General features: G+C 35.6%; 2 protein-coding genes across 4 annotated transcripts; one reads left to right on the plus strand and one right to left on the minus strand.

The window, feature by feature from the left end:
• Window positions 1–807: 807 nt before the first annotated feature.
• LOC103430315 (trafficking protein particle complex II-specific subunit 130 homolog) lies at window positions 808–12,866 on the minus strand. Of its 2 annotated transcripts, XM_017331434.3 has the most exons (22): window positions 12,703–12,866; window positions 12,524–12,600; window positions 11,521–11,750; window positions 10,337–10,518; window positions 9,455–9,638; window positions 9,075–9,165; window positions 7,960–8,120; window positions 7,404–7,493; window positions 7,102–7,263; window positions 6,831–6,892; window positions 6,591–6,681; window positions 5,487–5,650; window positions 5,113–5,326; window positions 4,439–4,984; window positions 4,129–4,341; window positions 3,555–3,948; window positions 3,378–3,468; window positions 3,183–3,267; window positions 2,633–2,822; window positions 2,149–2,447; window positions 1,443–1,533; window positions 808–1,319 (listed from the first exon to the last, which is right to left on the minus strand). In XM_017331434.3, exons 1-22 carry the CDS (start codon window positions 12,714–12,716, stop codon window positions 1,144–1,146), a joined length of 3,807 nt encoding a protein of 1,268 aa, XP_017186923.1. In that variant the 5' UTR covers window positions 12,717–12,866; the 3' UTR covers window positions 808–1,143. The 2 variants fall into 2 exon arrangements, with proteins under 2 accessions (XP_017186923.1, XP_008366678.1); XM_008368456.4 differs by having other exon boundaries at window positions 12,524–12,705.
• A 2,215-nt stretch (window positions 12,867–15,081) lies between these two features.
• Window positions 15,082–22,192, plus strand: LOC103430301 (peptidyl-prolyl cis-trans isomerase CYP37, chloroplastic). Of its 2 annotated transcripts, none has more exons than XM_008368439.4 (12): window positions 15,082–15,374; window positions 16,762–17,022; window positions 17,289–17,378; window positions 17,921–18,016; window positions 18,485–18,592; window positions 18,964–19,013; window positions 19,848–19,950; window positions 20,531–20,584; window positions 21,112–21,270; window positions 21,402–21,524; window positions 21,684–21,733; window positions 21,873–22,192. In XM_008368439.4, exons 1-12 carry the CDS (start codon window positions 15,192–15,194, stop codon window positions 21,976–21,978), a joined length of 1,383 nt encoding a protein of 460 aa, XP_008366661.1. In that variant the 5' UTR covers window positions 15,082–15,191; the 3' UTR covers window positions 21,979–22,192. The 2 variants fall into 2 exon arrangements, with proteins under 2 accessions (XP_008366661.1, XP_008366666.1); XM_008368444.4 differs by having other exon boundaries at window positions 15,131–15,374; window positions 16,754–17,022.

A 22,192-nucleotide genomic window follows, 5' to 3' on the forward strand; every position in this document is an offset into this window, starting at 1 on the left:
GAAGTAAAAAACAATCAGTTAGAGATGTTATTTTATAAAGAGAATGAGCGTAATGATAACTTTACATTTTGAATTGGTTTTGAGAGGGTAGTTTATGTAATAAATTTGGATTTAAAGAGATATTAATTCTTTAATTAAAAAAATATGGGTGAAGAGAGTAAGTTAAGTGTACAAAGAGACTAGATGAGTTCAAATAAAATTTCCCTTCAGTTTGTAAGTATAGATATACCTGAAAATTACTGTTCACTAAGGCAGTAATTGCTTTAGCTTAATCTCCTGAACGGTAATTGGTTGGGTAATTTGGTTGCACTAAAAGACTCCAGCTTAGCTGTACTAAACTGATACTTGGGGAGGGATTGGGATCTCTCAGCAAACAATGGGCAGGTCTCACAATTACACTATTGTAGGTTTCATTGTCATATCTTCTTCTGGCCGAATCACTTCAAAACTCTCTAGATGTTGGAACTCTTGCTGGTGATGTCTGTTCCTCCATGATATCTGTTTCTGTTATTGGAAAATTTTCCCTCTCCTTCCACTCGTATTATAACGCGTAAAGTACCAGCTTATATCCAGGTTTCCTGGATAAATTTCTCCTCTGATTGGGAGCAGCTGATGCTTTTAGAAAATGGTTGAGAAAGAGAGACGAGACTGGCGAGACTGGTGCGTAGTTTGAGGATTGCCAGCATTTTTTCGACGAGAAGTTGGGGGCGGGAAGTAATGGCCTTTTGATGATTAGAGCAAAATGATGGAAACCGATCGGAAAAAGTTTACAACTCAGGAATCATCAGACGCCAGCACAAGACAGGCTTCAACCAAACAAACTTTATCCACTCCAACAAACAATGAATTTTACGACAATGAAGCAAAAATTGGACGTCCTCGGTGGATCTCTAAGCCGAATTGTACACATTGGACACCATGAACACTTGAAAAACCTACCTATTGCATACTAATCCCAACTAAGCTGATTTTTTAACCATCAGATAAAAAAGAAAAGGAAAAACCAAATACAGATTTACAAATTCCATGGAAATGGAAGGGGGAAACCTAAAATTTTCTCTATAAGCATGTCCAACCATTAGAGCGGAAATTATAATGATCTAGACGACTTGAATCCAGGAGAGGAAATTGGGTTGACAACAATCATGCCGGAATACAAAAGGAGGAGCTCAGAACCGGAGGCAAGATACAAACCAGATGAGGCCCAGCCGGACTGCAACTTATATTCGATTCACCAACATCTGGCAGACCAAGTTGAGGGGGGCGAACGTATCCCGCCACTAGAGGCACACATAATATTGAGATTTCTATCCTTGAACCTGCCATTACAAGAATTATTTGTTCAAATGAAAATTGCAAATAACAAAGAGGCAATGGCCATGAGCCAGAAGATATTTTCCTACATAAAAACAAATACGCGGAGTTTAATTAGTTCACAAAACCTTGCTTTGCGGAGAGAGAAACATGCCCTCTTTTCCTCCCAGCAATCATCCAATTCTCAGCATTTGCACCGACTTCGTATAACACTTCATCCTGGTGCACAATCACTAAAAATTATTAATATGCTCAAGTTGTAATCACCAAATTCATATAACGCCTTAACAAATGACAGTTGAAACTTGAAACACAACCCTAATTCCACATCTACCAAAGTTAGTGGGATAAACTAAAAATTACACTTGAAGATACAGACAGACGTCGGTTCATGCAGTGATGAGCAATTCTGATGGTGATTCATAAGTCTCTACACAAATTTTATTATTTCCTTTCAAGTGAAACTCAACGACATACACCTTACCACGTCAGGTTTTGAGTGAAACAACCAAGTACGCTGCAATTACATGAAATTCTTGTACACTTACAAACGGTTGAACACTGACATTACTACTCATTCAGAAATAAAAGTGAACCAGAAAAGTCGTAAATTATCAGCATTCTAAGATGGGGTGTGATATCCACACACCCCTTTTTACTTCTCCCACACTTTTTTAGTTTTCGGCCGTTGGATCAAATGAATTGAAGAAGATCGACGGATATAAATTAACAAGGGGTGTGTGAGAAGTGAAAAGGGGTGTGTGGATAGCACACCCCTTCTAAGATTTGCCAACGGCAATCCAACTTGTCCAAGAGGATCAGGCTGTGACTTACATTGTTAGGAGAAACTTCATTTCCCTCAAAATCCTTCAATCTTTCAACCCTCCATTTCATGGTAACTAGCTGGCCAACCCTAAGGCCACCAGAAGAGAGAGTAAGAAAACCAACAGCCAGGACTGGATCAAGCACAGGCCTTTGTAAAGCAAGAGTGCTTCTGAAAATTAAGTCCTGTCTAGCACCCTCAGACCCAGAAGATTCTGCAGACACAGGTGGGTGTGCTCCACTGGTTCTATCACCAGAAATTCCATATCTAATATTTAGTATACTATCCGACTGAAGAGCCTTAGCTTCATCTGCAGGAAAAATGAAATTCGCATCATCAGTTCTGTCAGATGTACGAAAATCTTAAGTATGAAAAGATTCACAACCAAATCCATATTTGCAGCAATGAAGACATGACAGTGACTTATTAGCGCTTGTTAACTTAAAGATAGGAGCTTCGAAACATGCAAATATGCATAACAGAAAGGAACAATACCTTCAACATTAGGCTTCCCTAAGCATATACTAAATAGCATTCCTGCTTTAGAATTTGGAGAAACTACTAGTGGAAAGTAGGCTGAAGTTGGTCTCCCATCACCTTGTCCAGTATTAACAAACCCATCTTGAAGATCAAGCCAAGCATCAAAGATGGTCACTGTGGCTTTCACTTCGGAGTGTAGAATGACCTGGAAGTAATCAAGTCAAAGAGGAACTAAATACTCATGAAGGAATTGATATTTATCACAAGCACACCAGAATATGAACGGCGAACCCCCAAGGACTCTGCAGATATTTCATACAAATAAACTCTCCTGTTTATTTTTAAGCATTTATTTTGGTAATTGCAAGAAATATCTTTGTCTAACATGGTAGAATGCAATGTGAAATCATATCCAGCCAATGCACAAAAGCATCATTCATGCTAAGATAGTGGTTACAATAACTGTTTGTGGAAACAGACACATGTTTCAACACATAGGATATCACACATGACACGTCATATTATATAATCACCTAGCCAGGGATGCATAAGTAAACTTACATACCTGCAGAAGCAAAGTGCCATCATTGCATTTATCTGTTACTCGCGTGCTCAAATGGAAAGGATCAGTAAAATGCACAGCTAGGGTCCTGCACAAATTAATAATCAATAAAAGACATCTACAAATTTGAAAGCTAAGAACAAAAAGTAGACCAAAATCAAAGAAATATTAGCAAGGATGATGTACAACAAGAAATACCTCTCAAATATCTGATTGTGAGATACACCAAATTCAAGTTTGAGTGCTATCATCCTCATTCCATCCACAATGCTCTGTCTCTGGGGAACCACTGCAGTAAGACATGATGCATTATGTACAGGTAAGCAGTTGGACTCAATAAAGAGTATTTACACGTATAACACATATATCCACAACCTGAAGATGATCCTACTGTAAGCTTTTCACTGATAGCACGAACTGGAATCCATAAAATAGACGTTGAATTGCTTGCCCAATGTGGAAACTCTACTCCATCATCACACAGAGTCAACTTCTCAAAACTTTTATCGACAGCCAAAGAACCATCCTTTAGAGCATCATTACAGTAAGTCACACCAACTGAACTCTTTGATGCATCAGCATAGCTCTCCATCTCAATGAAATGTGAATCTTCAATTTTAAGACCAGGTCCAGTATCAACATACAAGACAGCACCTTTGAGAGAGTAGTTAATGGGTCTTACAATAATGCCTACCCACTGAGGTTCATTTATCAGCAAACCAGAGGAAACAGCTGCACCAAGATCAACCAGAGGTCTTGGTTTGTATACCTGAAAAAGAAAAGGTCATTTAGAAGGTACAATACCATAACTCAATCTTAGAAATCAACTGAAAAAATTCATCTCGAAGTTATGTACCGCTTTTATTTACAATAGAATTAAAATAACAGGGATAAACTAATAATTTGGGATATGATGGATAATGAAAAGCTATAAGTTCATAAGTTGCACCTTCAAGATAGGTCTAGGAGGCTTTTCATAGCTCATGAAATCCACGCTGTCTTCAGGGCCACCCTTGGAAAAGCTATGAGATCTGAATCTTAATTGCCCAATTTGCCCAGTAAGAACCCCAAAAACATATGAACCTGGTTTCTGTGGGGGTAAATCCAGGGTAATGGTATTCCGACCAGGCTTTAATACAATTGCAGTCGAGCTCATTAATGCCTGAAATATCAGATGAAATAATCATGTATAATGTTCATACAACATTTAGACCTGAAACAGTGAGATGAAAATGCATTGTAAGTCCAAGAAAGCTTACCTTAGCAACCTCATCCGTATTAAATATTGCATTCAAAGTGAGACTTAGTGAATCAAGAGTGATATCATCAGGAAAGCCACTCCAAAATGTTACTGATAGAGTACCGGAATCTCCATCACATAATTCTAATGGAGGCCCAGGATTGCCAGAAAATGTAATTAAAGATGACACGTCTAGGGGCACCGGTTGCTCCATTTCGCCATGTGCAAGACGAACCACCTCTGACTGAAAAGCCTGGCGTTCCTTTGTCAAAAACAAGCCTTTATCCAATGAAAGCAATCTCACACAAGACGATAGATAGCCAGCTTGATCATTGAGTATTTTCTGACACTCTGCTAAATTGGGGAGGACTTCTGCCAATAAATCCTGCCATCCTTCACCAGCGTAAAGTGCACAAACCTTTTCATATGACTTTGCTGCCAGATCAAAGTTTCCATGCTTAAAAAAGACAGATGCTATTTCTCCATCAAGAACAACTCCATGTCTTTTCCACCAGGATCGATGATAATTGTCGGCAGCGCCTTTAGTTAGTCCAAGATATTTTTGCTGTCAAAACAAGACATTTGTGAACAAGACAAAAAGATCAACAAAAAATTATATAGCATGTATAGAGGAACTACTAATTTGAACAATCCTGCATGGATAGTAAACTAAAAATGAGCAAGTGTTCATACCTCAAACTCCTCTGTAGATGACAAAGACTTCAACAGATTAGGATTAGAAACTGTATTGTGCAGAGCATATTCAGCAGCAACATAAATTTCAGCAAGCCTCATGGGTCGATCAATTGAGCTCTCAGAAATTCCTGGTGAAGAGTTAGTACGTGACATAACACTTGCTTGCACTTTTTGTAATGATGGCATCTTAAATGATGCATCTGAACCTGAACTGCCATCATACATTGTGACTCCGTTACCACTCAAACATGCCATTTTTAATACATAAAAACAATAAATGAAATGAGAATATTTAGTAAGAATATTAAAAAACAAAGAACGATTAGAAACAGATGGCACTACATTTGCTAAAATTCTTGAATTTGCATTACCCGTCACTAAAATTTTGGCGGCCATCAAACATTTCAACCATATTCCCAGCAGAAAGGGAAGCTCTCCTCCGATTAGCCTCGCGTAATAGTAGAGAAGGTTCAAGAGGCAATGGTTTTCTCTGAATACCAAAGTGCTTTACTGATGGAGTTGACTGTAGAATTATCTGCAAAAGATAAACGAATAACTTTTTTCATCAAAAAGAGAAGCAAAAGAAATGAATAACTTAGGTGGCGGAAAATGCTTTTGCATGAAAATCAAAAGCCAACTGAACAGTAATAACAATACTAATGGCAACTTTAGAAGAAAATCATCATTAATCAATAATTAAAGGTCTAATTTCCTATACACCACCTTCGTTTACCCCATGTAATAAGGATGGGACAACACTAATACCCCCTTGTATTAGTTTGATAAAGGTGCTAAATAATGAAATCCACTAACTATTTATATAACCTCACAATTACAAACATATACTAAACCCTAAACCCTAAACCATGTCAAAATTGAGAAATTTGAGGGATTACATGATCAATTATGAAATTTTCATAAAATGGGTCAAATCTTCTTCTTTTGAAGGTGTAAAAAGATAATCATCACTTGAAAGTTAACTCTGACGTTTTTTGGTATAAAAGCACATCAACCTACTGGAAAATATAAGGGAGTAAGAATGTCACAAATCTGTAACAAGGAGTGGTTGCATAAAGCCTTTTAACATGACCAAAACTTCCAACCACAAGACACGTCAAATAGGAAGAGGAAATGAAAGAACAATACAAAATAAACCTTCCAAGATTAAAAGTTTATGCTGATTTATACTAATGTACGCTAGACGGACATAAATTGATGTAGTCTCAATTTAATAAGTTTACATCTACATATGTTATCCGGAATTGAATTAAAATATTAGCTTAACATTAACTGAAGAAGTTGGGGTTCCACCATAAAATCAATTGGCAATATGTGGAGTAGCCCAACTACTTATAAGCACATGAAAGGTCTCTCCTCTCATCAATGTGGGATTTATTCTCAACAATAGCTAGTCCTATTCAAAAATAAAAACTTCAGCTGGTCCGATGCCAACATTTACTGTATTAAGAACTTACCTTTTCTTTTGCCAGCACCTCAGATGAAGCATCTGGTGGAACAGAGGGCCAAACTGCAGGCTTGGGCCAGGGAAGCATGCTGAGTGAAGCACTGTTAATTGAGTTAAAAGTAAAGGACAACTAGTTTAGAAAAACATCTGCAACTTTTGGGTACTTTAAAGCTAATTGCAATGATTACATGTTCAAGCTTGTATCTAGAATGCTATAAGTTGTTTTCATCTTCAAAGATTCATTTGGTACCTATTTCCAGGACTCCTTTCTATATTCGTCCCATATCCGATTAAATATGCAAGCCTCATGAACTGCATAAACATACATTACAGCCTTTTTATTAGTAAAGTGCAAGCATATTAAAAATGAATTTTCTAGTCAATGTTGACTGCCGGTTGAACAACGGATAACATTCACTTGTATGGATGCACTCCAATAAAGGTATATCAATGGATTAAAGAACAAAACAAAATGATATTTTAAGTTCCTCTATTGCATATGAAACACAAAGTACTTTTACCTTAACCCTGCATAGTGAATAAAGGTCACCTTGAAGGCGGTAGAATTCCTTTTCTATATCAGGTGCTGCAAGTCCTTCCTTATAATGTGAATCAGTTTCATTGACTAAGGACATGCACGCCGTTATCACCCAAACTTCACGCATACAAAAAGGTAGAATACTCTGAGAACAACTCCAAAAGGAGAAAACAGGAAAGGTGAGGATAAAAAAAAAAGAAACTAGAAAAGTCAGATATGATCATTCAGAATCATACAAACTTCAAGATATGAAAAACACCTTTAAACAAAATGAATACCAGATACCTCATGTACAGCCAGAGACTTTGAGAAGCTTATAATGAATGAGTATCCCCTTGATGCTACTTCAAACGGGCGATTCAGCTTGAATAAAAGCTACAGTTAACCATCTATTAGATATGCAGTTCAAATTTTGTTTCAGCAAATTAGGACGTCAATTTCTGCATAAACTAGAATCAGAAGGCATGACCTCTCTCTCAAAGTTGTTTTTCTGAATGGTCATATTATTTTTCTATATTAAGTAAATGGTCACGGAACCTTCTTTTATGTCCACGGTAAACTTGTATTCATCTCTTAAACCACCGTGCAGTCAATGTAATTGTATACTTAAATTCTCATTCTTCATTTTTATCAATATAATAGGCACAAGTTTGAGCATGGAGTAATTTACATCTTATGAAAGTAAAGCCACAGTATTCCATGAAGTACAACATTAGGCTGTTGATGTTGAAAAAAAAAAACACAGATGGAAATCATTTTAGTGACATAACAGGATAATTTTAATTCATTTTTTTAACTGATTTAAAGTCATAGGCTTGAATTGAACGAATGTCTCACATACCTTTGATTGGCAGGCAAACAGATACTGTCTAAATTCAAATTCTCTAAATGAGTCATCTTGAACAATTTGTGTCAATGATTTGTTTCCAGAATTGAGCAATGCTGCCTGATCATCACCATGGTCAACTCCTCCGAAGTCCTTCCGTGTTCCATTCATTTCAACTGCATCACATGAAAATGATTCATTATTGGTCTTGTATCTAGGGCAAAAAACAAAGAGAAAATGTCCATTATTGATCGAAATCTTATAATTTAAAAGCACTAAGCTTATAATGGAATGACGATTTTCCAATTTTTAGTTTCATTAAGTGGCGGGAGAACTTAAAAGCTCACATTCATGATCTCCCGCTCACTGCTCAGCAGACAATCATCCTCACCAATCATTGGATCAAAATCAAAATGATGGCACTTATTCAAGAAGAAAAGGTCTTTATTGAGATTTGTATATTAGGCGATGGAATTTTAAAAAATGAATTATGAGCATGGCTCCCATAGAATATGGATCAAAATAGCGTGCATGTTTGTGTGTGCGTTAATGATGTAGATTCTTGTTTCCTTTGAGGAGATATGAACAACTACCGGATTGCAATAAGCAATTCAATGAATCATTTCTACCCGATTTGACTGCACAAGAATTAAGACATGAAGAGAAGATTAAAAAAAAAAAAAAAAAAAAAAAAAAACAGGTTTAGTGTAAAGAGGATAGACTCGTTAAGGAATTCTTCTTTTACAGGAAACAAATATTTTATGAACATCTGGCAGTCATAGAATGAAAATAATGAATTGCCTCAATATCACAAGTACATTGACTAGTACAGCAGTCAATGGTTACTCATATCTACGATACAAGGCCCCCAATTCATGAGGATCGCTATACCTTCACAAAGTAAGTTTCAAAATAAAGTGAGTGTGTAACACTAACTATACTTGCTGATCAAGTATTAAGGACTTATAAAAATGTAGACAAATAAAAGTTGAAAAATCCCCCATGCATGTACTTGAAGGTGGCATAAGCAGTTCCACGTCAAAATAGGATTCTCATTAGAAAACATATGTAGAAGCCATAACATGTATGTCAACACCAAAAGTGAGAAATCAGATATATGTGTAACGCACCTGTTTCCAAATAACAAATTTCTAGTTCATCATATTCACGTAAAGAATCTTCATGAAGATGAGCCATCTCAAACATAAAAGCCAAGCTTTCCTGAAAAGAGAATCAATTATGGTAAGACGCCAGAAGATGATTAGTAAAATAAATTATATGGATCTAAAAACACAAAAGTTTGCGGTTCTTGTGCCACATAATTGCCAAAAGTAGGATTTGAAATGTACTTTTATAAGACCAAAAAGTATTCACTATTCAGTAAGCCTTTGAATACAATTGATGTATGCAAGAAATCTACATTTGAATCAACAATCTTTTAAATCCTCTTTGCCCAAAGCAGCCTTAAATCAAATTCTTCAAATCCAAAAATTGAGAAAAATGGAACTACCTTCAGAATAAAAAAATTGCAGAAGTTCCAAACTGGCATGAAGCGTTGTTCACTAAGCTTGCGTATCTCGTCCTCATAAAATTGTACACGCCTATCTAATGTATTTCTGATGCACTCCATTATCTTGGATTCCAAGTCTTCCCAAAAGTTTGCTTCAGGTGAATATAGATCGAACTTGCAGCACCTGAGCAAAGCACATGTTGACAAAGTAACATGATATTAGGTGAACTAAACTTTAAACAAATACATCAAAATATCATTCAACTTTATATTATAACCTGACACTTATATTTGATAGTCAACTCATGTTTTATGGTAGACATGATACCAGATGCAACTTACTGAAAAGAAATGACAGAAAATATTATACTTATAGGTATTTTTAAAGACCCAATTATAAATATGCTGGTGATGTGATCAGTCTACAATACTGAAAGAAAACAAGATGCTTGCCAAGTCCATCTTAACAACCATGAAGGAAACAGATGAAATCGACAAAAAAATACATTCTTTACCCTTCTCCGCATTTTGCCTAAAAGGTGTAAGTATATGTTATCAATGTAATACCAACGTTGTTGAATTTGTATTGTTTAATCTGTTATTAATGAAAAATTCTCAATATCGCATGTTGACTTAAATAACAACAAAGCAGATGATGTAAAGGTTAAGTATTGTCAAAAAATACCGACTAATCTTCTTATTAGAATTTTGAATGCAATTTGGAAATGCGCTCTCTGGAACACCTTAATAGAGGGGAAGAAACTAGGAAAAGCTCAATGCTCACCAATATTTTGAGTATAAAATAATCACAACACTCACCTCTCAATACTACTCAATCCATCAATTAAAAAAGCAATATGATCACAAAAGCAATAAACTCACCTTTCTCTCTTCTTGGAACTGAAATCAACTTCAAGTTTGGCATAAACTTTACTTGCCAATTTGGTGGCTTGATCATTATTCGGGTGAGCCTTGGATATAAAAACAATAAACCATTCCCGTTCATCATTCTGGACAATTAACTTTAGGCGCGGTTTAAGGATGGTCTTGAACTCATCAAGATCCTAATGAATAAAGACAAAAAACTGTTAGTTAACTATGAGATTAGCAGCATACAATCATACAGATCATGGTTTGGTCTTATGATAACGATAATACTACCAGTGCATGGAAATATTGATAGAAATATGTTTTACCAAACACTTAAATGACACAAGTTTTATTCCTACATTTTCTATCAAAACCTGACAAATGCTCAAAGACACAGAGATAGCTACTTTCCCAATTTGCATAAGTTAGTACCTTTACAACCATCTAGTATGAAAGATGTATACAAATCTGACTTCAGACATTTAATAGCATAAAAGTTGTTGTCTTCGGAACACAATAGCCATGCATATATTTTATCAAAAATGGATGGCTAAATGATTCCCCATTTGACGGATATTTTTCTACAGATGATTTTAAAGTAGATCTAAAATGATGGAAGCTTTTGGATCACTGAACCATGGTTCTCATTGAGCTCCACGTGTTCTTTGTACACACAAAAACATATATCCATCCATATAGAAATACACACACTAGGACAACTCATCAGCTTTAAAATAATTCAGCAACACAGCAAGCAAAAAAAATGAGTAAACCAGCCATTTTATTCAACATGACAAAGTATGTGGAAAAGAACTACAATTGCATTTATAAAAGAAATTACTGGAATTGTTTAACGTAATAGAAGTACAGTTGGCATATATAAATATATATATAATCTTTTTTAGAAAGAGACAAATTTTTTATTTTCTTTTTATTGATAACTTGAGGTATCAAGATCTTCAATCAAAGGCACGTGTAGACCCTACAACCAGAATGGCTGGGACTAACAATTGGAGGTTCCCCCATAGGAGTGTATGCATCCGAGGGAATTGAACCAGAGACCTTTGTTTACTAAGCTTCTTATCTTGGCCCTGACTGAGCCTGGACTAACCCATGGTGTTTATAGATACAGATATTATACATTGGTTACGAAATAATACATCAAGATAAGTGAGGTGAAGGAGATTGTATCTTACCTCACAGGTGACGAGGACCGCAGTTGCATATGGCTCCCGGAACCAAAATAATGATTGCTCTTGTGGGAACCGGCTACGAAGCCTCGAGTCTGTGGTTAGTATGAATTCAGCAGGAAGATTCTCTACAAATACGGGATTACGTGTCTTGTTATTTAAGCAAGCTCTTTTAAATGGCAAGTGCTCCTCAAACCCATTCTTGACAGTAGGCCACAAGTCGCTCACATCTTCAACTGCAAATGAGCTCATGGTTAAACTGTTAGATGGGAACATGAAGCAAGGCCAGTGACATAAACCATTACCACAAAAAACACATATTAGCTATCCGTTTCACCCGCTGTAAACTCAATACAGAGTAAGAACATGACTGGAATATTGGCAGAAATTGTCAAGGGGATTGGTAGAGTAGCAATTAGGCTGTTAATGGGTTCCCACATTAAGCATAATCATATACTTTTATAAGATAAGCATAACCATACATGGCTGAGAACACAACAATGATCACAAATAACTAAACATAACTTGTCATTAAACAAATGGCGAATGCCGCATAAGCTGTTCAATAAAATACAAAAAGCTAATAAATGATTTCTAGTACTGGAACACCGAAACAACAAACTTTGCGCATTGTGCAAATAATCGTTCCCATTTATGGAAATTCAATCGAAGAACTAATAGTTCCCGAAAACACTCCGAAACTGACGAGCTAAAGGCATCATTTTACAAACAGTAGGACGAAAACTTTGTATTTTCTGCGTCACTTTAATTGCTAATTAGCCATCCCCGTACTTAAACAAATACGCACTTTTTGTTCTACTAACAAATAGCCCAAATTAACACCTTTAATTACTTACAGAGCCCCCAAATCTCAATCAAGAAGATCAGTAACTTCAAATGAGTAATTGACGAACAAAAAGCAGAACAAGAACGGTTAAGCTCGAACTTGAAATTACAGAAGAAAATGGAACCCAGCAATTGAATAGTATTGTCGAATTTGGAGATTTACCTGCAATCACGAGATGATCGAGGGAATTCTTGATCGTCTGGAACTGAGCAAGATAATTCGCCATGCTAGACCTCGATCTATACCAGACGTATGAAATTGTTCATGATCGATATATATATATATATATATATATATAGGGAGACAGAGAGAGAGAGAGAGAGAACGAGATCTATGCATACATATACATATACATGTAGAGAGGGAGAGGGAGCACTCTGAGTGAGGTGGTGGTTGGAAGTGTGGGTTTGCTCTCTCACTTTGCAATGGGGAACTGGATCGAAAACTCTGCAGTGCAACTACTGTGCAACCCGCTCCTGCACCGGTAGTTCCGTTTATTCTCAACGGTTAGATTTGGATGCTTTGATCTAGCGGTTCATAATAAACTTGAAAAGAAACTTTCTTTGTTTTTGTTGCAGGTACTGTGTTTATTTGAGAATGTGACTATAATTTAAATAGAATTTCAAAACAATTTGGAGAACAAGTTTTTATGGGCTTTGTATTATTTGTAAGGCAAGAAAATGCGTTACAGTTATTATAAATAAAGATATTAGGCATGAAAAATAACACCTATAATTTAGCAAGTCCTCTGTCATTTCTCATCTCTTCTCCTTGTCACATCCTTTATAATTTTTCTCAAATAGTTAATTTCACAACATGTTATTAGCATGAATAGCTTTCGATGTTGCACTTAGAGTTAGAGATGAATTATTTTGGAGCTTGGTCATCTTAAATTAAGTGGGAAGTTTAGTTTCATGTTGTTGTTATTTTGATTAACTTGTTACTTTTATTGAGTTGACATAGTTGATAATTGATGCCTCTTGCATATTCTTTAAGAAGTATTCTGAATTTGGTAAAGTTGCAATTTAGGTTGATGACATGAATCTCACAAATCTTGGAAGAGCATAAGAAAAATAATTTGAGATAAAGGATACCACAACTTGAAGTTTGAGTGTTATTTCTGACGGTAATCTGCTCTACATGTCGAACCATACCCAAAAGTTGTTGCTCTTTTAGTGTACCTATGATTACCCAAATGCTAGATGCAAATGAGACCCTTGAAGATGTTTAGAACCCAAAGTTCCATATCTAAATTCAATTTGCGTTTCATTGTACGTAGCTTATTACATTAGGCATGACATGTCTTTCGCTATTGATCTGTTGGTAAATATAGAATACTGTTTTTTCTAAGTATATTCATCAATTGCTAGTTAGATTCGTTTGTGGTTAACTCTTTTTTCCTCTTACAACACATATTATCAGACAGTGATTGTAAGTACTTACAAGCTTTATAGTCAATATTTAAAAGAAATTAGGTTTTTTTTTCTTTCTTGTTTACGAGATAAAATTCGGGTTAATTATACAATCACCAATTGAGATTTTTCGTGCTTTCACAAAATGTTCTTTATGTATAAATCATTACACTAACACCCTATGCGTTTTTATTTCACTTCTACATAACCCCTTCAAGGACATATTTACCATTTTAATTAATTAGCTAAAAAAAAATTCTTATTTATAACAGAAAAAGATTAATATTACATTAAACATTTAAAAAAACAAAATAAACCCTATGCATCTCCTGCATCTTCTTCTTCCCCTCCCTCCCGTATTTGTTTTCCAGCAACCATCTCTCTCTCAAGTTTTTTATTTGGTTTTCGACCATCTGCTGTTGTGGCTTTTGTGTGTGTGACCATAATAGATTTTTTTTTTTGAGTCGAGCCATAACGTTAGTAAATTAGATATTAGACGAGATTCGAACTCACACCATTATGCAAAAATATAACACCTTTCTACTACTGTGATAAAGAGCCACTTACGTGACCGTAATGGATTTGACATTCTTGAAACATAATCTATTATGTTAATTAGGATTGTTAATGACTCTCTCTTTTCCGATTTCAGCCTTTTCAAATCGCCAACCAACCGAAAACAATTATAATAAAAAAAAAAAAAAAAAACTAAAATTTCTAGCCTTTTCAATTCTCGTCAAATAAAAAAAACAATTGAAAACAATGAAGCTGAGATGATGGGATCACCCCGGGCTTGCATAGAAGAATTATAGCCTTCTCTTTCCCTTTTTTTATGTTTAACTTAAAATATTAATTTTTTTATATTTATTTATAAAAATTGTTTTTTATTTTTAAATAATGAACTAAAAGGGTAAATTTTCCTTGTGGAAGTGATTAAAACCTCGGAAGTGTTAGTGTAATATTTTAAAACTGAAGTGCTTTTGTTAAAAACACAAAAACCTCAAGAAGTGTTTGTGTAATTAACCTGATAAAATTCACATCAACAAAGAATATGGATCTTTTTTCATATTATCATTGTTTAGCGTTTGCACGAATAACATAAAAATAATTTGTCTCGCTAAGCATGAGGATTAAAAAATGTCTAACATTCGTTTGTAAATCATTGAATGCGTGTAAAGAGACTAGTTTATTTTAATTTCCCAAATTGTCGTTAAACCACAATAGAAAACTGCACTTAATTTACATATTTGCCCAAATATTTCATACCCCGCTCCCTAATCCCTTGTATTATCTTGGGGGCATTGTAGAAACTTCCCATTCGCAACCATACAAAATACCCATCGAAGTAATTCCAGATAGGCTTTAGCGGATGAGGCGCGCCAAAACGTCTCTGCAACTCCCAACTTCAAGCTCCAGCCATGGCATTCCCTCTATCCTCCACCATCGTCTCTCACAAGCTATCTCTCAATGTTTCCATTGCTCCCTCTACTCGAAGGCAGAATCTGAAGCCAACCCATTTCATATTTTGCTTTAATCGGAAAACTCCAGAAAGATCAGGCCTCTCCAGGGTTCATTCCATGTCCAATAACAATCACCCAAAGGTTGGTCTTGATCCTAGTCATACAGTTGATCTTTTGAAATTCTCGTTTTTGGATTTTCTAAACCTCTGAAATTGTTGTGAAATTGTGATTTTTTATGTGAATTGTGATGCCTACATTGTTGGAATCATTGTAGTAATGTAGGTCTCTTATGTACTTTTATTATATTTATGGTAGTTTTGGTTAGTTTGAATTTGGGTTTTGCGAAGGCGATATATGAAAGAGAAAGTCTACATTTGTAGTTCTTGGCCTCGTTTGTTTGAGAGGATTAGATTGGATAGAACTATAAGGCATTTTGAAAGAAGAATGGGTGAAAAAGTTTCACATTTTGTCCAAGTTGAAGGGTACTCATGAAGAAAAGATATTTCTAGTTCCCCACTAATCTACACAAAATGATAGGTTTAAAAATGACAACTTTTCTTCATGAGTAACCTTCAACTTGGACAAAATAGGACAATGTCATCCATTTCTGACTTCAAAAGGCCTTATATATAGTGAAGAGTCATATCCAATCTAATCCCTAATCCTCTCTAACAAACGAGGACCTTTGGTATTAAAATGTTCTGTTCTTCTCCTCTTTAGTGTTTTTATTATATTCAGATTCTTTGAATTCATGCTGAACTAATGGCGGTTATGTAAGGGCTGCATCCCAATTGAGAGTGCTAGAATTTAGGACTTAAAAATTTTTTGGGGCAAATTTGCACTTTATACAATTGGAAATGCTTTTTAATTGGTCCCCTTCACCAGCTTATAATGTAAGTTGTAGCACATGCATTCAGGCATGTAGTTTACTAGTGGCAGGGGCTGTAGACTTCATGGCAGCTCAGTTTCCCCTATTTGTCCAGTGACGGCTCTTGTGAGTCATCGCATCCACCACTTGAATTTAGGATATGGGGTTGGCTCAAGTACTAGAATGTTACCACAAATTCTTGGCGTGTGGAACGTGCCAATTCCTTTTCTCTTAAATACTATTTTTTGTCTGAATTTTTTTTTTCTTTCACTGGATCTGTTATGAAATGTTTGGTATCAATGATGACTGCATGGACCTAACTGAAGTAAGTTTTTGCCGCATCATATTTACTTTGTTTGATATAAGATGGTCATAAGTTCAATAGTTAGGGTGAAGAACACAATGCAGTAAACTATATTCTTGAAGAACGTTAAATTTTTTATCTGTTTCTGTCCATTCTTGTAATTATTATATTTTCGAAAGTTAGTGTTATGCTATTATACTGACTTTTACTTGCCACGACAAGAGAGTCAAATGTAGCTCAGTGACTTACCTTTCTTAGTGGCTTAAGACTTTTAAGTCCTTGTTTGTTAGGAATATATAAAACTATTTCCATTTGTGAGGTCTTTCTTTGTTTGACACGGGCTTTCAGTCATGCAGGAACTCAAAGATCAGCATAGTACTCTTACCAATTCCTCCACATCAACTTCTCCACTTAAAAACAAATTTGAAAGTCTAATTGCTGTGATCCTTGTGTTTGTCCAAATATCTTCTCCACTTCCTTTGGTTGGTTGGGATGTTTTGCCCGTTTCATCACCTGCAAATGCAGTTCTTTATTCACCAGACACCAAGGTTCCTAGAACAGGAGAACTGGCTTTAAGGAGGGCTATCCCTGCAAACACGAACATGAAAACCATACAGGTAGGTTCTTGTTGATTATTAAAGGTCGTACCCAGTGCACAAGGCTCCCGCTTTACGCAGGGTCTGGGAGAGGTGAATGTCGGCTAGCCTTACCCCCATTTATGGAGAGGCTGCTCCCAAGTCTCGAACCCGAGACCTACCGCTCATGGGCGAAGGCACTTGCCATCGCACCAAGTGCGACCTCTTCTTGTTGATTATTGATTTAAAAAAATGATCTCTGACCTTTGGCATTAATCTGTTTTGGATCATCTTACTTCCATTTCTAGGACTCTCTGGAAGAGATTTTGTACCTGCTAAGAATTCCACAGAGAAAGCCTTATGGAACCATGGAGGGAAATGTGAAGAAAGCTTTAAAGGTATCTACATAATACATATTTACAATTTAAAAGAAACTTTTTTAGATGGAATGCATATGATGCTTTAATTACAAAGGGAAGTAAGTGTTAATGAAGGATAGGTTATAGTTTCTTGCTATAGATTGGATTGTTATCAAAATTAGTGTTATTTAAGAGATTTTTCCTTCTTTTCTAGCTGTCACGGCTCTTCTCTCTCATTTTATTTCAAACGTTGTCATATTTTGAGATGTCCGATCCACCAAAGGCCTCAAGCATGCCCACCGGCCAGAAAACTATGTACTGCTTACTCAAATTTTCCCCTATATTGATTGTATTGTGAAGAGCTTTAAAATATAGAAACCACGTTCTCTTTTCAGTGGTTCTACTCTGCAATTTGTAAGTTGTAACTTTTGTAACATGCTACATGGCAATGTCTGATGTGCAAGTGCCACTTTTTATCATGCATCTACTGGTATCTGTTCAGTTATTACTTATATATTACATGTATCTATGCTTTTAGCAGTTGGACTTTACAATTTCTGAATTATATTTCTGTATATTAGACAGCAACAGACGAAAAGGATACAATTCTGGCAAGTGTACCAACAAACTTGAGGGAGAAGGGTTCCACATTATATGCATCTCTTATTGATGGAAAGGTATGCGAATGTCCCTTTGCAAGAAAGAAAAAAATCATTACAAGGCTATTATCAAAATATCAACTTCTCTTGTGTCTCATGCGCACGTATGATATCTGACTGAAATAATAGAAGAAGAAAAGCATTGAAATGATTGTTATGAGGGTTTCATTGTTAAGTTTTACAATTTATCTTTTTGGTTTTTTTTCATGGAATTGTAATATTTCACTTGACAATTGTTTTTATGTGATATACTGTCATTTTTTAGGAATTGGTCAGGTGCCAAATTCTAATTTTTTGAGGAAAAGCTTGTTTGCATTGCTCTAAATATATGTTAGATTATTACTCTTTCTGCAATCTTGCTGCTCATAATAAACTATGGAGAAGAAAAAAAATAGGATGGTTCTGCATTTTAGTTCACATAACTAGGACAACCTGGTCATTATCCAAAACTATAAGAATGTTTTTTAATTTGCCTTAGTTTGCCAGAACGGATTGCAAGCTCTTCTTCAATGTATAAAGGATAAGGACCCAGATAAAGTATCAGTATACCTTGCATCTTCACTGGATACAATTGCAGAGCTGGAGTTATTGCAGGTACCTACAACCAATCAATAACATAAGATTCAGTCGTTTTCCTGATCTTTTTTTGTTGGTCGTATTAGACCCTGGTGTTTTTTGTTCTTTCGGTTTTGCCCTCTTTTGGTAAATTTCTTTTGATTATGAAAACAAAACATTAGATCCTCCTTTTTATGCTAGATAACTATATATCTGAATCAACAAATGGAAGCCTCATCTGAAGCTACAGGAATAATTCCTAAAAGTTATTTTAGGAAACATGCAATTTTTATTATATTTGGAAACATGCAATTTTTATTATATTTTGCCCATATTACATGGAAGAGATAGTTATTTTATTCAGACAATATGACATGCCTAAAATTACAACTTGATATTGTTCACAACAGGCTCCAGGCTTGTCATTTTTGCTGCCCGAGCAGTACCAGAGATACCCAAGGTCGCTCTTGTCTCAACAGTGTTTTCCTTTTTATATATCGTTGTCTGTTTGGGGAATGATATTTTAGTCAAATGAAAATTCAAAATTAAACTTTTTAGTACTTATCAATTCAAACACCTCTTTACAAGACATGTGGGTATATTATTTAATTTTTGATAAATTCGTCATCATAAAAATCATGTTGAAATTAGTTCGTGTATCTGATAGAGTTTCTACTAAGCCAAATAAATTGATGTTAGTTTTGTTAGCTTGATATCTTGGTCCATTCCTTACTAACCTAAGTTAAGATTCCGGTTGGATTTTAAGAATCTAACATGGTATCAGATCTCTGATTGTAGGAGATGGAGAGCCTAGGTTAAAACTTTAAATCCCCCATTCCCCACTTCTTTGTTGATTCGTAAGGTGCAGGATGGGGCTGCACCAGTGTTTATGTCTGTATTTTTCTGCCTTTCCATGTGCAGGATGGGGTTGTACCTGAAGGAGGGTTAATTTGCAATATATTGTTGGCCCATTCCTGAGTTCCTCAGTAACAGCTTAAGTTTTGGGTGCGGAGTGCTTGTCTAACACTTTTGAAGCAAGTTCTTTAGAGCTTGTTGTTTCATATGTAGTATAGGGATATAATGATGCCAAGTGACAAAATTTAAAATATATGAGTTTCCCAGGAAGTCCACAGGAATTTCATTGGTCTGCTTTACAAAAGTTAAAATATTATTTATACGTCGCAAAAGTATGCTTGAAAGACCTCCAAATGTGTGGTAATTTCGTAAATAGACTTTGCAATGACATCATCTGTGCTGTAAGTAGAATATCAATATTTTGTTTTAAGACATGTAGGTTTACAGGGAGAGGAACTGTTGAACTTACAATTGAGAAAGGTGATGGTTCGACATTTTCTCCAGAAGCTGGTGGTGAACCAAGAAAGACTGCTACAATTCAGGTATAACATATCGCATATTTGGGTAACGGATCTAATATTATTCTTTCTTATTTTTTTGTTTTGCATAAGTTCTGGTTGTTGATGTTATTGCAGTTTCTTGGTGAATGAGACAAAATATTCTGCTAGTAGTGTTACTTTGAAAACGATTTTCACTCCATCGAGACTTGATACACTTTATATACAGTATACTTGATATAATATTTGGTTGTGGATGCTGATGCCTATTAGTTGGCCAGAATTCATTGACAACTGTTATAAAATCTGGAAATATGAGGAATGTCATATTTGGCTTGTTGTGTCCATTTAGTTTCATGTTTATCTGTTGAATTTGATTACCATTACTTTTAGCATTATAATTTATCATTATAATTTATACAAAGGTAACTTATATGCATCTTATAACAATTTTTGTTAGTCAGTGTATTAGAATATGAATCAGTTTTCATTTATCCTAGGATTTCAAGTCAAATACATTTATGTTACATTCTTACCTTACATGCTTGATAACCATGACTTAACGGGGCTGGGATTAACAGTAGGAAGCAATAAGTATTCATCTGATCAGTAAACCTTTGTACAGGTTGTTATAGATGGATATTCAGCACCACTAACAGCTGGGAATTTCGCAAAACTGGTAAGGTATTTGAACCTCCCATTGGCTAATTTATTGTTTATACCATGATTGTAATTCTTGCTAAAAAGGGTGACAACCGAGCCAACAAGGCTCCCCGCTTTGCGAGGGCGTTTATCCTACGCAGCCTTGCCCTTGCTTTGCAAAGAGTCTGTTTCCACGACTCATACCCGTGATCTTTCGGGGTTATAAAGGAGCAACTTTTCCGTTGCGCCAAGGTTCACCCTCATTGTAATTCTTGCTAAATCTTGTATTATCTTACCACATGATATTACGTGCTGTGGAACTGTCTTATTTTTCTTTTTTATGCTATAAACTATCAAATGAAAGTTTAATTATATCAAGGCACTATTACAATCCCTAATTAGAGTTGAGCTGGCTGATTATAATTTTGGTACCAAGCAGTTCAGTTGATGCCATCTAAATTTAAGTCTTCGTTTGCAATAGTGGCATAGTGCTTATGAATTTGTATTGAGTTTCATATGATTTTACCCAGATGAAGCATGCATAAACAATCTAAATTTCTTCAGGTAATTGATGAGGCATACGATGGGACAAAGCTCAGCTCTACCGACCAAGCTATTCTCTCATACAATGGCCTTGACAAGAAAAGTGGTAACAGTGTTCCTCTAGAGATAAAGCCATCTGGGCAATTTGAGCCCTTGTACAAAACAAAATTAGACGTGCAGGTATCTTTATCCCTTGTACTATTACAGCTCCGTCAATTTCGATCAACCAAATGATTTTCCTGTATGCAATTGTCTACATTAGTTGATTCACGTGTACTTTGTTTTTGTTTGTTCTTTTTCTCTCATGGAAGGATGGCGAGTTGCCAGTTCTTCCACTATCTGTCTACGGAGCAGTTGCAATGGCACATAGTGAAGTCTCCGATGAGTACTCATCACCATATCAGTTTTTCTTCTATCTGTATGATAAACGAAATGTAAGTGCAAGGCAAGCACCAATGTTTAAATTAATTAAACAACGAACTTAGGTTTTGACAAGCTTTAGAGTAACCATAGTGTTTTGAACGACGAATCCATCAGTTGTTTCAAAATTATTCCATCTGAAAGTGACTTTGTTGTTTCTTCATATCCTATAGGCTGGCTTGGGAGGATTATCATTTGATGAAGGAGAATTCTCAGTTTTCGGGTATGTTTTTTGACTACTAAACCGTTGTTGCAGGTAACCAAACTTGGGTTTTAAAAAAAAATGATTCTGGGTTCTTTACTTTTCCGTCATTAGTCATTAGTCATTACATACATTTTTAATAGGCCTTCTTAACGTGTAGATACACAACTGTTGGGAAAGATATTCTTTCACAGATAAAAACCGGAGATGTGATCCGATCTGCAAAACTGGTCGAAGGTCAAGATCGTCTTGTATTGCCCGAATGACAAGTGATTATTGTTGTCTTATCAAACCAGGAATCTCTTTCATTCTTTGTATTTGATGTATTTCAGAAGGTAGCAGACTGATTTTCTTGCTGCAGATTGTGCTGTCAAAGTTTGTGTAATCTGTTTTTTTTCTTCCATCTGAAGTTGAAGGTTCTCTTGTTAACATTGGAAAAACTTGCCCAGGGGTTTGACATCTTTCTTTGTTTATTCTTCA

The sequence above is a fragment of the Malus domestica genome, chromosome 03 (genome assembly GCF_042453785.1).
Source record: "Malus domestica chromosome 03, GDT2T_hap1".
NCBI classification, from domain to species: Eukaryota; Viridiplantae; Streptophyta; class Magnoliopsida; order Rosales; family Rosaceae; genus Malus; species Malus domestica.